The 18736-nt window shown below is 40.2% G+C and overlaps 1 protein-coding gene across 4 annotated transcripts in view; it reads right to left on the bottom strand.

Annotated features, from left to right (window-relative positions):
• Positions 1-289: 289 nt before the first annotated feature.
• wdr7 (WD repeat domain 7) overlaps positions 290-18736 on the bottom strand; it is a 65525-nt gene continuing 47078 nt past the window's right edge. For all 4 annotated transcript variants that reach the window (XM_028025625.1, XM_028025624.1, XM_028025626.1 and 1 more), the window contains 7 exons: positions 17408-17594; positions 12240-12357; positions 12013-12162; positions 11854-11936; positions 10864-10963; positions 4268-4372; positions 290-3355 (listed from right to left, as the gene is read on the bottom strand). In XM_028025625.1, coding sequence (XP_027881426.1) covers positions 3152-3355; positions 4268-4372; positions 10864-10963; positions 11854-11936; positions 12013-12162; positions 12240-12357; positions 17408-17594 — 947 coding nt within the window. In that variant the 3' untranslated portion in view covers positions 290-3151. The remainder of the gene's footprint in view (positions 3356-4267; positions 4373-10863; positions 10964-11853; positions 11937-12012; positions 12163-12239; positions 12358-17407; positions 17595-18736) is intronic.

Here is an 18736-nt window from a genome sequence, read left to right as displayed (position 1 = left end):
TAGGTCTCCAATCTTCTGCAGTTTTTCTCCTGACAGGTTAAAACGCCACGAAGATATTTGCTGAAATGTGACTTTATCTCTCTTTACCTTTGAGCAGACATCTGATCTGAACTGATGGCGTCTGGTTACAAACTCCAAAGTTTGATGTAATTCACAGATGAACTGAAAGTAAACAGAGATTAACTTAAAAAAACTAAACTAAATCAATCAACCACTAAAACAAAACCAGTCCAGATTTGACCTGATCTTCTGCTTCAGAGGAAGCAGCTGAAGAAATGGAGACATAAACTGTAGTTTTCATCTACGTCTTTATTAAACATCAAGTCGGGTTTCAATACGACACATTGATCAGATTTCAGCAGCTGTGGAGCGAAGCTCATAAACATGCATCACTTCACACGACACCAACACCGACTGTAAACAGTAAACAGCTGGGAGAATCGCTCATTTTCTGTAAATAAGATCTGAGGAAAGCAGAAGTTTTGCTCGGCGGTTTGTAGTTTTCTTCTGGGTTTTTCCGCTCGGATGCTCTGATCCGCCGCGCTCCTTACTTACTCTCTGCCTCCCGTATTTTTCCCACCCGTTTCCCCCCGGGAGGCGCAGCAAACATATTTCCTCGAACTGCTAAGAGAGTGCTGCAGAGAGGGAGAGATTAAGATCTCAGAGCTGTCAGGTCGCCTCAGAAATCCCTCCGATCAGAAGCAGCGTTTTTTCCTCTTTAAGGAGAAGAAGAACCTGTGAAAAGCTTTGACCCGCTCCGGCTTACAGGTGTGTGACGCCTGAAACGGCTTTCCAGATACAACTCTATATAGATCTATATGTAGATAGTTTCCTCTGAATAAAACTCTGAGCGCTAAAAGCTGGACGACATTTTACAGCAGGAAGCCGAATAAAAACATTCAATAAAAAGTTTAACACAAAGAATCAACAAAACGAGCAAAGAAGGAAAAAAATGTTTTAAATTGTGCAAAATATACAAGTTTTTACCAGATAATCATGTAACAGAACTGATTTACAAAACGTCTCAAACTTCTCCTGTAAACAAACATCGAGTTTAACTGTAGTGAATTTTTACCTGAAATAATCGGAAAGATTTTCCGTTGGACGACAGAATTGAGTTATTTACTGGAATCAGTGGAGGAAAGTTTGACTTTTCACAACATTTTGGGTCAAAGTTTCACTTTTTACAGAAAAATTCAACAGATTTTTAATAGGAGAAAAAAAAGAAGAAAAATTTGGAGAAATTTGAAAGCAGGAAACGTTCAGTTTTTAAAAGTTCAAAACTTGAGTCTAGGAAAAAAAAAGAAAAAGGAAAAACTAAAAATCTGAATTGATTGAAATATTTACTGGTTTTTCTGAACTCAGATTTTGGTACCAACAAAAGTTCTAGTGAACAATTAGAGCAGCGGTTCTGAAACGTTTCTGAACAAAAACCAGAAGTAAATATTTTCTCTTGTTATTGTATAATTGAAGAATAATGTGTCATTATCAATATTTGCTCCTTGTTTCAAATATAAAAATCAGAATTGGAGAATCCAACATGGCCGCCTTGCACACAAAGCCAAGAGATCGATTCTATCAACTCAACTCTTTCGCTGCACAACCTGCTTCATGCTAGTCTTGTTAACAGATAGATTTATGATCTGGGATTTTATGTCATCAAGTTCAAATCTTTACCACCAGGCGTACCACCGGTGGGCCGTGCACCACAGGTTGAGAACCAGGACCTTAAAGTGTTTCAAGTAGAGAAAGAAAATAAGTTTCTTTAAAGAAAAAGTTTTTTCTGGACAGTTTAACGTGGAAAAACACAAAAAAGGTTCAGAAAGTAAAAAAAGTTTAATCTGAATAAATTTAACAAATAAAACCTAAAATAAAGAGAAAAAACATTTTGATTTCCATCGGTTCTCTGTCCTTCACTCAGTTTATGTTTTAAATAAAAAACTTTTTAACTGTAGCGGCGAGAAGCGCGACAAACGGGACGAGACGTTCACTGCAGCCACGGAAACGGCAGCTCTGCTCACACCGAGTGATTTCAGCAGGAAGATGTTCAATAATCACCAGGAAAATACGAATCTGACATGAACACGAGATTAACTTAAACCCAACTCAGATTAGAGTAAAAGTCATTTTATGTTTCACTTTCTGGCTCAACTGGAACCGTGACTTTAGGAAGAACAGTCTGAGGTGAGAATGTGTGTTTAACGCTGAAACACACACACACACGAAGCATGAAGATGATGGAGACAGAAACGGATCCAGAATGTCGGCGGTTTTGTGGTGAGAAACTTTGATTTAGAACAGAAACTAAAAGAAAAACTTTAAATAAACAGCAGCAAATAAATACGAACCAACAGAAATAAATGAGACGAAATTATTTAAAAAAACGAAACTGAAATTCCTTCAACATGATCAACTGCAGCGGATAAAACAGGAACCAAACCTGGACCTGAGTTTGGGTTTGGACCTCCGGATGCTCCCCTACGGGAGAAGATTAGTGCCAATGGAAAGAAAAATCTGACTTTTCTCATAATTCCTGATTGAGCATAAATAGAAAATTAAAAAAGAAAAATTAGCTGAAATTTGAAAGAGTTTAAATCTCAGATTAAATTTTCAATAATATCAAGAAATGTTCACTTTTGGTAGAAGTGCAAAACTTTCAATAGAGGTAATAATAAAATTAACTCCAGTCTAAAATGAAAACAAGCGTCTGAAAAAAATATGTAGCAGTAATAACGATAATTAAAACTCAGATTCTAATAACGATAATTATTACTTAGCAGTAATATGTAAAGTTTGGTAAAGTTTCTTGATATCGCAGATGAAAATGTTTTGACAGAATCAGAATAAATTCTTGGACAAAAATTCAGAACTTTGAATAAATTTGGAAAAAAAGAGGAATTTGAGGAAAAAAATCAGAATTTTGAGAAAATTAAAGAATTTTGTTGTTTTCTCAGAATCTTCAGTCTCAAACTTCCTGAAACCATCTGAACATCCTGACTCTGAGAAAAAAGTCTGAATTCTTTTTTGGCACTAATTGTCTTCCGTAGCTACATTCAGAAACGTGTTTGTTTCTTTTTTATCAGAACCATCAGCAGAATCCGTGTCCGGTCCCAAACCGTGGCTCGGTTCCGGGTTTGTGGGCCCGGCCCGATCACACCATGAAGCGATGCTCCTTGCCGTCGTGGGCCATCAGGATGACGTTGCGGTTGGAGGTCCAGATGAGGCGGGCCAGCTTCAGGTGGTTCTGGGAGCCGGGCGAGGCGGGCTGGACCGGAGGAACCTGGTAGGTCTTGATGCAGCGAAGCTGAGGCGCTGAGTTCAGCATCCCGATGCTGCCGAGCAGGCTGGTGTTCATCTGGGAACCGACAGCAAACCGTCACCTCACAGAACCTCACAGAACCTGACAGAACCTCACAGAACCTCACAGAACCTGACAGAACCTCACAGAACCTTACAGAACCTGACAGAACCTCACAGAACCTCACAGAACCTGACAGAACCTCACAGAACCTTCTACCAGTAAAATTCTTTCTGTCTTTTCTGGACTCAAAACATGAGACAAAATTCTTTTAATCCTTTAAATTAGTCAGATTAAAAGAACCAGAACCAGAACTAACAACTAATCTTGGTTGGTTCTGGTTCTGGTTCTGGGAATGGAGCCGATTCCAGTTTGTCTCTGAGGAAACCAGTTTGTACCCAGTAAGATCTGTGGAACCAAGAAGAGTCTGAAACTGGACCAGTTCAGATTCTGAAGGAGAAAAAAAACATGGAGGAGAAACTCGACCCCCATAACTCCCCCCAAACACACACACACACACCAACACACACACACACACACACACCCCAACACCTACACACCAACACACACCAACACACACGCCCCCACACACACACACACACACCGACAAAGCGTCTGCCTGCTAATTACCACAGCAGCCGTCCTGCCGGCGCTCACAGTGGTTTATGCTTACAGTAATACCATTACTCTGTGTGTGTGTGTGTGTGTATGTGTGTGTGTGTGTTGGGGTGTGTGTGTGTGTGTGTGTGTGTGGGGCATAGGGAGCCATGTCAGAGGTCGTAAAGACGTTTCATTTTAAACAACAGTTCTGGGAAGAGCAGGGAGGTTTTTCAGTTTATTATTCACACGTCTTGCTGCTCCAGGAAACGATCTGCTAAACGTTTCTCTGTTATTAAATTTTAAAAACAAATAAAAATATTAGCAAGGATTTCTGGTAAAACTCTGGTTTGAGGTGAGATGAACCTTTACCTGCCAGAAGCAGATGTGGCTGTCGGCGTTGGAGTAGGTGGCCAGGTAGCGGCCGTCCGGCGCGAACGACACGGCCGTTATCGGACCTTTGTGGCCGTGGATGTTCTGCAGAGGAAACAGAAGACCTTTCAGAATAAAAGCCTGGGAAGGAAGACTTCATAAAGTTAAACATTTAATGCTGTAGAAATCTGTTTGAATCAGCAGCAACTTGGGTTAATGATAGATTTATTAATTATAATTATTGGATCAAAATGGATTTAATTATCTGAACTCAACATTGAGAAATAATCACTAAGCTTTTTACATTTAAAAAATGTTTTTTATTATTTTTCTAGTTTTGTTTAAAATGTCCGGGTCGTCTGGACGCTTCAGAAACTTTAATCTGATGAAACAGAAATAAATCTGGTTCATCGGTTTGGTTAAACAGAACAGAATATTTGGCTCAGTGATTCTCAGAGGTGTGACCAAGTCACTGTGTTGCAAGTCTCAAGTAAGTCTCAAGTCTTTGTCCTCAAGTCCGAGTCAAGTCTCAAGTAAATACAGGCAAAAGTCGAGTCAAGTCTCAAGTCAGGAACCTTTAATTTCAAGTCATTTCGAGTCGTTTTTATTATTATTTTTTTTTTATATAATTTGCAATTATACATAAAATTCAAATAATAGACCATTTGTTCGTTTTAAAATATGTATTTATCTCAAATGATAGAACATGTGTAGCTGAACACAAAGTATAAAAACATTTTTAAATTGGACCACTTTATTGCCCAGTTCTGTTAAACTTGATATTCAATAAAAAAAGAGGAAAATGCTGACATTTCCACAGCACAATACAAAGAACCATAACAGCAGTTTTTTCCTCTTTTCTCTGACCTGTCAAAACAATATATTGTCAATATAATTTCCCAACGTAGATGTCTTCAAATACACCAACCATCCTTAGATGATACTAGACCCGGCTCATCATCATGATGGGACAGAGAGACTCTGTTCCCTGTGTTCAGGTCCAGAATCTGCTTTCTGTTCCGGAGCCCCGCTCACTATCCACCGGCTTTCTGAGCTAACACGGTGCACATTATTTGTGGAGGCATTTGAAGGACCGGATTTATGGTAAATAATCACCAATTTAACCCGGAGTACACATGCTAACACGAAGTTAGCTAAAGTCAGCTATCTTACAGCAAAAGAAAAGTGCCACCTACCGATCTTTGTGAAGCTTCAAATGCCGGACAAAGTTGGACGTCGTGGCATCTCCATCCGATATTCTCTTCTTGCATGTTTTACAAGTTGCAGTTCGGTTTTTAGTCGAAAGTTCATAACCTACGTAGCCAAAAGAAATTACTCGCGGAAGCATATTCGAGCGGTTATTTCGTATTTCGTTCCCTGAGCTCTGTAGCTTTGCCGCGTTTTTTTAAACGTCCAAATCCTGTTAATTTGATTGGTTGTGCTGCAGCTACGTACACATACATACATAAGGAGAGAGGAAAACCATAGTGACGGTCTGCGCATATTGATACGGAATGAGTGACGTTAATTAATGACGCCACTTTATAAATAATGTGTTTTAAATTTTAAGACTTTGAGTAAAAAATATCAAGTCTTTTCAAGTAAACAGCTTCAAGTCGAGTCAAGTCCCAAGTCAATGGCATGAAAGTCAAAGTCAAGTCCGAGTCTTTGAGCATTTTTCAAGTCAAGTCTCAAGTCGTGATTTTAACGACTCGAGTCTGACTCGAGTCCAAGTCATGTGACTCGAGTCCCCACCTCTGGTGATTCTCACTCCGTTCTTCCAACTTGCTAATATGCTAATAGCAGAGCTAATCTGTCATTTGGTGCTTTAGCTAAACATTTCTCTTCCCCTAAATTAGTTTTTACTTTCCTTCAGTTGTAGACGTTTAACAAACCGTCAGATTTAGAAACAACCAGTGAGCTAACCCACCACAACGGCTAACAAACTATTTTATTTCCTCCTGCTGTCATCATGCTAGCTTTAGAGCGTCATGATATGCTAATAATGCAGCTAGCATTTTGTTTAGCGCTTTTGCTAACCTTAAAAATGCTAAGTGACATCAACCTCTGGACGGTTCTGCTGCAGGTTTGGGTTTCCTGGACCCGTCTCAGGAGAACCGGGCCCCGCCAGATTGTTGCTGCTGGGCCAACAGATGCCTCCAGAACTCTGGGGACCGGATCCGGCCGCCGCCGCCGCCGTGCCGCGCGTAACGCAATAACCGCTCCCACCAGATGCGGGATGCGTAACGCAATAAAAGCTCCTGCGACTGGGATTACCAGCGCTCACCTCCAGATGAGATTAAGGCGCCGCCGCGTCGCCGCGGGCGACCGCTGCCTCAAACAATAACCAGAAAATCAGAAACCTCATATTTTCATTCAGTCCCTCCCTGCTTTTATTTGAGGAAACCTGATTAGATTCCAGCAGAGGGACGGAGAATTATTCTGGTTTCTGGAGTCCTGCTGGAACCTGGAGGGAAACGGAACCAGAACACATTCCTGAACCGGATCAGGACACAGAACCTCCCACTGCTGCAGCACAAAGAGCAGCGGGTCGGTACCAAGAGCAGAACCCAGGTTACAGACCGACTCTGCATAAAATGCAACATTTATCCTTTAAAAACCAGAAAAACAAACAGAAGGAAAACAGATTCTGGGAATCGATTGAAAACGCTCAAAGATCGATTTAATCCAATCAGTTTTTATAAAATAATATTCTGAATAATTGTTTATTTAATAAAAGCCATTCATGCTAAACATATTTTTGTTTAAATATAAACTGATGGATTTTCATACAGCATAAAACTATTTTATTTAAATTGTTTGATTTATTCTCAACAGTTGGATTAAAGAAATTGTTTCTGAATTGATTTGCATCTGCAGCAGCGATAAATGTTTGGATAAGTATCCTCACCCTGACTGATACTTTGTTTCAGCGGCTTTTCTTTGATAAAAGTCAGTCAGCAACAACATCCAGCTAAAGCTACTCCAAAACGCTCTGAAGACAAGAATAGGGAGGATCTGGAGTGGCCTAGTCAAAGCCCAGACCTGATCCCCACCAACCTGACGGAGATGGATCAGACAGAATGGAGGAAAACGACCAAAATACTAAACAAAATTATTTAATTTATGTAAAATATTTTGTAGAAATCAGTTAAAGTTTGACATTAAAGGGTTTTAATTTGATTTTTTCTGTTAAAAAATAAAAAATGTATTGATCAAAATCGATTTATAAAAGCAATAAACAAAAAGAGTAAAAATAACTTTTTACAGACACTATTCAATAAAACTAATTTATTTATCACTTTAATAAGGTTGTTACTGAACAGAAACATTTTGTACACTTAAAAAATGTGATAGAAATTAAAAGCGATTTTTCAGCTGCAGGATTTAAATACAACAGTTTTAGTTAAATTCAAATTTAAAATACTAAACTGATCTCAGATGGAAATGAAATGTTGTGACTCATTAATTCAAATTGATGCTGAAAAGGAAAGATTTCTGGTAGCAGATTTAAAAATCTAATAAAATGAAACATTAGCTGTAATTAATGAACTTTAATAGTTTCTGTAAAACTAAAATATATGAAACGAAACCAGACAAAGATGAAATGTTGAAATGTTTCTAAAATACAGATAAATGTTTTAATGTTGTTTCTTTTTGCTGAAATAAAAGATCAAATTCATTTTCTCTCAGAGGATCCGATGATCTGCAGCAGCAACATGAAGCTTCGATGATCTGAGTGGGTCAGAGTGTCACAGTGGGCAGCCCACCCGTCCAACGAGCCAATCAGAGCAAAGCAGAAAAAACACTTCCTGTTTGTTTATCACACTGCGGAGACTTATCACTGTCGCTGCTAATCAGCTAACGCTACTCAACCTGCTGGTTAGCCCTCATGCTAGCATTAGAGCTAAAGTTAGCATTGTACTTAATTCTGAATGTATTAGCCACACTTAGCATTCTGAATGGAGTAAGTCTAAGTCATGCTAGTGCACTGTAAAATATCTTAGTTAAGATAAAACTAACTTACAAATAACTTTTTAGCAACATAAATGAGGAGTTTTAAGTCAATAATTCCTTAAAATTGCATTAATCTGCCAGTGGAACAAGTACTTTTGATCAATATTAAAGAATTATTGACTTAAACAAGCTTCTCTATGTTGCCTTAAAGTTACTCATGATATTTTAAGTGTAGTAAGATATTTGAACTAGAAGCATTGATGCTAATTTCCAGCTGGATTCCCACCGACATCAACAATTTGGCAGAAATTTTCTAGTGAGTATTTATTTTGCAGATTTAGGACAAATTATGAGCGTTGGATGAAAGATTCAGGGCTACAGTAAGCAGTTTTCTGGAGGCTGGAGCCATGAATAAAAGAACAAACTGCCACCATTGTGATGCTAATCTTGTGTTTGTGTCGTCAGGAGAAAGGTGATTCTCCAGGTCGCGGCTCCGCGGCGCTGCCGGATGACAGGATGCACAAAGCGTCCCAGAAAGAAACAGATGCAGCGGAGAGGGGAGAGATCTGGGCGCCGCTCTCTTTGTGTTCAATTAGCGGAGTGGGTAGAGTCTGTTAAAAAGGCAGAGTGGGCAGCTGGACAGAAACACACAGCGAGCAACGCAGCTGACAAAGAGCTGTTCACGGAGGCTGATCAAAGCCGCGGCAGATGGTCATGCAGCGAGCCGCTACGCTACGGTTGGAAACGCTCCGGCTGAGCGGGATTAGCAGCACAAACTCATCTTCTTCTTCTTCTCTTCATCACGACTGTTAGGAAACCCAATTGGACCGGTTCTGATCCCTCTCATGTAACCGACTAGGTTAAGAATAAACATAAACCTCTTTAAAGGTTTTGATTTTCTGAACTGGAGTTCTGCAGAGTCTTTATTAGCAGTCAGTGTCTTTCCGTCTGAACAGCTCCAGCTTTAACTGAAAATGTGAAAGGTTTCAACGTGTCGCGCTTTTTATCGGAGGATATTTGTGTTTAAGAATGAGCAGCTTCCTGGTACAGAGTTTTTAAAAGTCACTGCTAGAAATGATCATTTTAGAAACGTACAACTGGAAAACTTAAAAAAAAAATCTTGTTTAAATTGTATTCTGTGTTGGTATAGTGCATTAACATCAGCTTTTGCTAAATACCATGTTGGTATACTGCTTTAGTGTTAGCTTAAATGCCTAGCTGAAATAGCACATCACCAATAGCTTCCACTGAATATTGTGTTGTTAGTTTCCACAAAATACCATGTTGATTTAGCACTTTAGCAATAGCTTTGGATAATTACTGTGTTAGCATAGTATTTAAGCACTAGCATCTGCTAAATACATTGCTGATTTAGCATTTCGTAGTAGTTTTCGCTAAATATAATGGTGGTATAAAGTTTTATTGTTAGTTTCCTCTGAGTAATGAGTTGGTATTGTGCTTTAGCGTTAGCTTCAGTTAAAAACCCTGTTGATGTAGCACTTTGGCATTAGCTTCCACTAAATCCTGTTTTGGTATAGCACTTAAATGTTAGCTTCCATCAAATACCATGTTGATGTAGCACTATAGCATTAGCTTATGCTAAATGCTGTGCTGATGTAGCACTCTAGCATTAGATTCTGGTAAATACAATGTTGGTACAGCGGCTTAGCGTTTGGTAACTAATGTTTAAGTTTACTAGTATTTTAAGATTAGCGCTGCTAACGTTTTTAGTTAGCGATTCCCTCCACTGTTAGCTAACTTCACTTTTTTAACTGTTTATCACCACAGTAAGAGAAAAACTGATGAGTTTTAACCTTTTCTCTGTTTTCCAACACTTGTCCAAAAGCAGATTAACCAGAGAATCTGTTTCTACTGAAGACATTATTCAAAGCACCAAGAAGCAGCAGAATCAATAAGATTCAGAATTAATAAAACCTTAAAGATTTTGAACTTTATTAATCAAGACGAAAGCTTTCTGCTTCACTTGAAATAAAACACTTGTAACACCCAGTTCCCGCAGGTCTGTTGTCTATTAAATGTTAATTAGTTCAAATACCACACAGAAGTGTTTTCCAGCCTTTACACACACACACACACACACACACACACAGAATCAAAAGAGATGTGGGCTGAATCGGGCCGTGCTGTTTTCAGATATAAATGACCCCCTCCGCCAGACTAGACTGCTCAGGTTACTGAAAATCAATACGCAGCAAATTACCAACAAATACACACACACACACACACACACCGACAGGGAAAACACACAAACAAGGAGCAGCTCACAAACTGCATCTCTCACACACAATCAAACCGGAACATGATTAACAGAGTCACTGCTTTGTCATTAATCAATTACTGAGAAAAAAAAATCCTGGGAAGTTAAACTGTTCTCCTCGTTTCTTTCCCTCATCAGAGCCGCTGAGCGAATCTTTTAAAGAACCGAGAGTTTTATTGGAAACAGGTTAAAAGGAAGGAAGGATGGAGGGAAAGAGGGGCGCAGTGTGGTGAAGAGGAAGAAGGTGCAGGTTCGATTCCCGACCCAGAAACGTTGCTGCATAAGCCCCGCCCCCTTATCTCTGACCACTTCCTGTCTGGTAACTGGTGGATGGATGGTTGGATGCTGGTCCAGCTCCTACCTGACATTTTCCCGTGCGAACGTCGTAGAGCGCCACGGATCCTTGGCGCGCTCCGATGGCGATGCGATGGCTGCGGTCGCAGTAACCCACCATGTAGAACCTGGGCGACAACGTTTAAGACATTTAACACCAATATTTAAGATTTTTTCAGGCCTAACAACAATGATTACAATTTTTTAAGACATTTTAAGACTTTTAAGAACTTAACATTTAACACTTTTAACAGCAATGTTAAGACTTTTTAAGACTTAACAACAATGATTGTGATTTTTAAAGACATTTTAAGACTTTTAAGAACGATGTTTAAGACTTAACAATGTTTAAGATTTCAAAATGCTTTTTAAGACTTTTCATAACTTTTAAGACCTGGATAAATACACACACAAAAAATCACAAAAAATATTGTATGTAGTAATGTCAACAGAAGTGACCCAATGGCGAAAACGAAATGCGATAAAATTACACTTCCCAATCATAAACATCAAATGCTAGTCAGCTAGCTGGCAAGGGTATATTAGCAGCTAGTTAGCGGTAACTGCAACCGCCTCAGGTCACAGAGTGATTAGATTTGCAGGCGTCCCAAAAGTTTGCCTGACAGACAAGTAAAACAAAATACATGAAATTAAATAGATTAAATTGTCCTGCAACAATAAAATTCAAGACGTATTTAAGGCCAACTTGAATTTCTTAAATGATTTTAAGACATTTTAAATTTTAATTCCTTAATTTAAGACATTTGAAGGCATTAACTTTAGATGTACAAATTTAAGACCTTTTAAAGATGCGCGCACAGCCTGATGCACGAAATAAACAGATGACCTCTGACCTCAGTACACCACAGATCAGAACCAACACATGCTCACAGACACAATCAAACATATTGACCTGCTTCCTGCAACAAACCCAAGTGTGAAGTGACCTCTGACCTCTGCCAGTGGTCAGACACTCCATCAGTTCACGTCGACTGATCACATCAATACACACACTCACTTGCAGATGGCGGGGAAACACTCCTGCAGTCCTTTCTTCTTCACCAGAGAGCCTTCGATGCAGTACATGATGATGTCCATCACCTGGAACCAGAGGAACCATCATCAGAACCATGAGACCCAGCGGAGCCAGAGCGTCCAGAGCTCCGGTTCTGCTCACCTCGACCAGCAGGTCCACCACGTCTCCGGGCATCTTCTCGATCAGGATGTCGATGACCCGGAGGATCTCGGCCTTGGCCCGGGCCAGCGTGGTGGTGTGGACGTTCTGCTGGGACTGGGAGTTGGCCTGGGCCGCGTTGTGCCGGTGAACCTGGAGGAAACCGACCACACTCACTCAGAACATCAGGAACGAAACGGACCTGCTGCTTCCGCAGGTTCTGGCCTCACCTCGCGGGCGATGGTGGTGATGAATGCCGGCGGGCGGGCGGTGGCGATGAGGGACAGGGCGTGGCGGGCGGAGCGTGCCGAGTCAGCGGGAGGGTTGAGGGGCAGACCCATGCTGACGCTGGGGAGACAAACACTGGATCAGAACATCCTGAACCCAAAACTCTACTCCTGTAACATGGATCAAACTCAAGGCCCGGGGGCCAAAACCGGTCCGCCATCGTTTCTTAGTTGGTCCTCTGGACTCCAGAGAAACGTATAGCGAGACCTGAGCAACTTACTAACTCTCTCACTCTTTGGTTACCTAGCAACAACCTGCTGAGCAACTTACTAACTCTCTCACTCTTTGGTTACCTAGCAACAACCTGCTGAGCAACTTACTAACTCTCTCACTCTTTGGTTACCTAGCAACAACCTGCTGAGCAACTTACTAACTCTCTCACTCTTTGGTTACCTAGCAACAACCTGCTGAGCAACTTACTAACTCTCTCACTCTTTGGTTACCTAGCAACAACCTGCTGAGCAACTTACTAACTCTCTCACTCTTTGGTTACCTAGCAACAACCTGCTGAGCAACTTACTAACTCTCTCACTCTTTGGTTACCTAGCAACAACCTGCTGAGTAACTTACCCATTTCTGCTGCCTCTGTGATCGAAGTTAAAGTGAGATTTGTCATTTACCGTCGTATAGAAGAGCAAATATTGCTAAATTTATTGCAAATATTTCTACATTAAAACCAAAAAAATCTACGATTTTAATTGCGAAAAAATGAAATCCTGAAATGACCAAACAGCTAAAAAAGTTCAGAACTCATTAAATGCAGACGCAGCTACTTATTAAAATTTTAACAGTTTTTAATGGATTTTATAACTACATTCTGGCCCTTTAAGAAGCTTCATGATTTTGATTTAAATTACTGGTTTTATTTATAATTATTCAGATATTCATAGCCAAACTGCTGCACACGGTTGATTCAGAGAAGGATTGAGACGCTGAGCCGCTTCAGGAGAAGAAGAAGAAGAAGAAAGGTTGAGCTTCACTAATGTATGGAGTGGAGAGATTAGCAGCAGCTTATAATGTCAGGGCCGAGTCAATGGGAGCCATTCAGCAGGCGACAGCATAATGGACTCCCACAATGCAACAGGCAGCAGGCGCACACACACAGCTGAACACACACCCTCTGACAGGAAGTGACATCTCGCCACAGCCGCCAATTAACGGCGCTAATATATCGGCAATTTATCAGCAGAACTGAGCGTTTCATTTGGCGGTAATTGGAAACAGTCGCAGCGTTGATGTGAGGCTGAGCTAATGGAGCTAACGGCCAGCCGAGGTTAATGAGCCAAACGTGGGCAGAAATAATCCAGATTATCACCAGAGAGATTCTGATTGATCAATGTTAGAACACAGAAATATTATAAAAATATATAACATGACTTCCTGACAGGATCAGAATTTATATTTACATCTCATGTTAAGCTGGATGTCATGATGAGGCAAGTGAGTAAAAATAAAGATGATTCCCTGTAAAATCTAAAAATATTCTGACTGTAAATTAAATATTTATTTCTCTTTCTTTACTCAAAAAGGTTTAATCAAAGCTAAATTAATCTTAAATTAATTTAATCAATGAAATGCAGTCAGAAAAGTTAATTTATCAAAAACAAGTTCAGTTCAAAGAGAATAAAAATGAATTAAATCATGTTTATAGTTCATTTATATGAGACAAAACTCCCATAATGCACCAGTTCAATGACGTAAAAGTTGGATAAGGTGCGTCATGACCGTTCAGTCTGCAGACGAAAACAATCGAATATGATTCAGTTCCATATATGGAAGTTTTAAACAGATCAGATTTGGGTCGGATTTGGCTGCTAGAAGTATAAAGCTACTTGTAGCAGGGCTGGAAAATTTACTACAATACCATCATTTCATATCAGTCGATGTCAATAATTATTGATTAGTTTTTGTTTTAAATATCAGAAATTCTGCTGAGCTGACGGCGTCACATTTTATGCTTTAATCAGTTTTTACTCAACGCTGTTCTTTTATTTTTAAGCAGCTATGAGACAAAACCTGAAACTGCTGCTACTGTTGCTAGGCAACCAAAGAGCGAGTGAGCTGATGTCACAAACCTAGCTTAGGTAGCGGTGAGAGGTTTAGTGGCTACAGCCTTTCCTCTGCCTACATCTCTCAGAATGCTGTGCGGTTCTGGATTGGAGGAATATTCTATTAGCTGTATCATTTATATTTATATTTATTGATTTATTGTCCAGTCCTGTGTTATAGAAATAACCATGTGATATTTTCAGAATGTGTCACGTTTGATCCTCTATAATCCGGCGTGGTTCTGAACCGGACCGTAGCTCTGACTGAAACGCTCCGTCTGTGCTGAACTCTCAGCTTTCTGCAGAGACTCCAGCATGTGTGAACCTGGCAACATGGCTGCTTTCACAGCCAATAGCGCGCTGACATTAGCCAGTCGATACAGAGCCGCACAGATATTGATTTCTGACTGGGAGGGAGGAGAGAACAACCCGGTCACATGACAGGGAGCCACCGCTGTAAGGAACTGGCAGTGTGTGTGTGTGTTTAGGCACTGAGTGACTGACTTACTGATTGGTTCCCCCAGTCGGGTGCAGATGGGCTAACTGGTTGGTTTGCCAGCAGGCTCACAGATTGATTTACTGGAAGGTTTCTGAACTGACTGCTGAGCTGCAGTTTGACTCAACAAACTGGATTATAACAGAAAACATCTGAAGAGACGATTTGAATGATTCAAATGACCATCGTTAGTCTGAGCAGGTCTGTTAGCGCGCGGTTCGCTAGTCTGAACACAACGGCAGAGCGGAAAGACATCAGGAAGATATAAGGTCATCTCTACACCGAGTGAATGTTTGTTTTTAATCATATTTCTGATGAGTCACTTTTCATCAGGATCTTTAGAAATCCTGCCAGCTTATGAAAACGACTGAAGGATTTTTATTTTCCACTTTCATTTTTAGCATCACAAACAAAAACATTTGTTCATTTTTAAAACGTATTTTGAGACCTGAGTGATTCAGGTGTTTCCTCCAGCAGGTAGATTCTCTCTGAAGGTTTTTACACCTTCAGCTGAGCTTTAAAAATATTTTCCTGTTGAAAAGGGATTAACACACACACACACACACACACATACACACACCCACACACACACTGACTGCTGGTCAGCTGCATGGAAATCCATCCAACATTTAACTCCTGATTATTTCACTTAGAACAAGGGAAAATGTTTTAAGTGAAATAATTTGTACTTCATTTTTTAATAAAAGATGATCAGTAAGTCACTGAGCCTTTAATAATAATAATAAATATTCATCACATTTAAACAATTCAAATAAATCAGAGAAAGTTTTAAAAAATCTCCACATTTTCTGGAGTTTTTAGTAAATAGAAATAATTCTGGTAATTTTTACTGATATAAAACAAAGTTTAGTGGGATTTAACTTCAGACAGCCGGTAATAATCATATATTTTATTTTTTTGTGTGTAAAGGTGCACATTATTTATTAACCCCTTAAATGTCAGATTTTCTTATTTACTTTTATGCAAATTAAACAAAAAACAATAAAAAAGTAAAATTTTTTCTTAATCCTGTATATTAATGGTACATTAAAAATATTTCACAGACAACAGAAGATGGAAAACCCCAGAAATGATCAGGTTGTTTTGGAAGCTTCTTCATTTCATAACTGAAAACATCAATTAAAGACGTCTTTTTCTACTTCCTGTTACATCATCATAACCAGGAAAAACTGCAATAATAAAACATTTAGTCGTTTTAAAGGGAACAATAAAACCTGTCAGCTTGTGCAGGTGATGGGGAACTGACTGCTACTGCTGCGCCTGACGGTGGGTTATTGTGTCATGGAGAATAAATAAAGTTTATTAGGTTACATCTGGTAATGTTGTTGTAGCAAAACGCTACAGACGGCAGCATTAGGACCAGCAGTAATGGCTTCAGTGGCTGGAAGATTAATGGCGTCTGAAGGAGCTTCTGTAAATAAATACATTATTTTAAAAGGTCATAAGTCAAAAGAACGACAATAAAAACGTGTCTGCGATGAACCCAGGCATTCTGCCTGCTGGGATTTCAACCCACAACTGTCTGAAGGCGGCAGCAGTCAGAACGGGACAGACATCGTTACATCATCATAATGTCCTCCAATCAGATTACAGCAGCGCCTCCATAACTCAGAGAGTCGGCTCTGGAACGGCCGACTGCTTTAATGGGATCAGAATCAGCCAATCAGATCAGCACAACGATCAATTAAACAACCCTGAGGGTCTGGAAGCCGAGCGGATCAGCAAAGACCCGCCAGAACTCAGAGCGACTTTATTCATTTTGTCACGTTTTGGGTATTTTAGATGTTTGAAATGCTGATCAATCAGATTCAGGCGTGAAGGAGCAGGAAGCCTGCAGGAAAAATAAATATCTGAAAAGTGTGGTGTGCATCTGCTTTAAGCCAGAATCTAATGCTAACACGCTACACCAACATGGTATTTAGTAAAAGCTAATGCTATAGCGCTAAATTCAACCATAATGATTTGCTATAACAGAATATTGTCAACAATGTCTGTTGACTAAAACATCAACAAGATATTGAACTATATTCAACTGAAATTTTACAAGACATTCAAGTAAATAAAGGCTTCAGTATTTATCTAAAAAATTATTTTAGGGGAAGCTAAGCTAGCTAAATGATTTAAAAGTTAGCCAAAATGCTAACATGGTAAATGTTATTAGTGCCATAGTGGATTAGTGGAAGTGAAAAGTGTTAAGGTGTGAATATTGGACACCTGGAGAGAAATAAAGACGAACTGAAGTCATGAATCTCTGAGCTAAATTTTGTAATACTGATGAAAATCTGTAGAAATATTTTTTAATTTTTCATAAACTGGAGCAAAATGTTGCCTTTACATCTTATTTTCTAGCAGTAAGAAACTTAAAATCTGAACCAGCTGATCTGTTTGAAGTTCAGCCTCCAGTCCCACATCAGATCAGATGTTTGATTGGTTCTCAGTTCCGGTATGAAGCAGGTCACCTTAGCATTGATTTAACTAGGCTGCGTTCAGGTGTGTGTGTGTGTGTGTGTGTGTGTGTGTGTGTGTGTGTGTGTGTGAGACTCACTTAGCCAGCTGCTTCTCTGCGTCGGCACACAGCTCCAGCAGCCCCATGAGCACCGCCGACACGTCCATGTACGGCTCCCAGACGGTGAAGCCACGGCCGATCAGATCGATGGCGGTGCGGCGGATGGTGCTGTGGGCGGGGAGTTTGGGGCTGGGGGGCTGCAGCAGCAGGAAGGTCAGCGCCTTACCTGAAAACACAACCACAGCAAGCTGATTCACAGCTCAACTTTCCCCAAAGTCCAGGAGAATCTGAACGGTTTCAGCAGCTAAGAGCAGCAGGCTGAGGCCTTGTCCACCTGTAAGAACCAATATGTCCGCCACTTCGCTGTAAAACTATCGTAAACACAGGATCGGTTCCAGAACAGTTTTCATCCACATGGATCCACACAAATCTGCTGTTTAGCATTGTTTTTTAAACATGCCACACCCATAGGGGGCAGTGTAGCGCAGGGCTAAAACCTGCCAGCCAATCAGAAGGCTTCAAAACAATCACAACTTCCTGTTAGAAATCAAACATGGCGGCAGGATGTTCATTTGTACATTGTGTGAGCCAGTTGGTAAGTTACTCATTAGGTTGTTGCTAGGTAATCAAAGAGTGTGGTTCTGGATCATTTCCAGTGAGTCTTGAATTTTCTATAAGATGTTTGATATTGATCACGTCTATCACGATATATATATATAATTATTGATTTATTGTTCAGTCCTGCGTTAAATAATAGAAAAGTTTTGACATGTTTTGGACGCCGACCATCAGAATGATGCCTAATCTGTGACGACGTTCCTTTAAACTGAATGATGGTCCATAAATAAAATCGTCTTCCTGTAAGGAATGAAGCCGTTTGGAGGAGATGCCTGCTGCTGCGCAGTCTGAGGACGGAGACGGGAGGTCACTTCATAGCTGACCTGACATTTGAGCCAGACTCTGTGGGGACGGGCTGACCATTAAAGAGTCCAGTAAACACCCCCGCCCCTCAATAACACGCTCGCTTCCCCAAAGACGAACACCCACAGCACACACGAGCTTCAGCTTCACCTGCAGGATCCTCTGTAAAACCAGGGAAAGCTAACAGAGGAAACGCTTCGCTGATCAATATTGCTGCTCCACTTTAGATGCAAATACAGAAAGTGGCGTTATGAAGAAACATGGAATAAAGGAGCAATGATTTACTTTAGTTATGATCCTGCAGTGACTCTAAAGGTCCTCGCTTCTCCAGAGACGCACGGTTAATAACATCGGCTGGATCTCCTGGCATTTCATCCCCCAGTCCTCCTTAAATGGCAAACCAGTCCCTTCTTATTGGTTTATTTCTGCACACAGGCGGCTGAAACA

This window comes from Xiphophorus couchianus, chromosome 8 (genome assembly GCF_001444195.1).
Source record: "Xiphophorus couchianus chromosome 8, X_couchianus-1.0, whole genome shotgun sequence".
NCBI lineage: Eukaryota > Metazoa > Chordata > Actinopteri > Cyprinodontiformes > Poeciliidae > Xiphophorus > Xiphophorus couchianus.
Note: the sequence above shows the minus strand (reverse complement) of the source record. Positions and strands in the feature narration are given on the sequence as shown.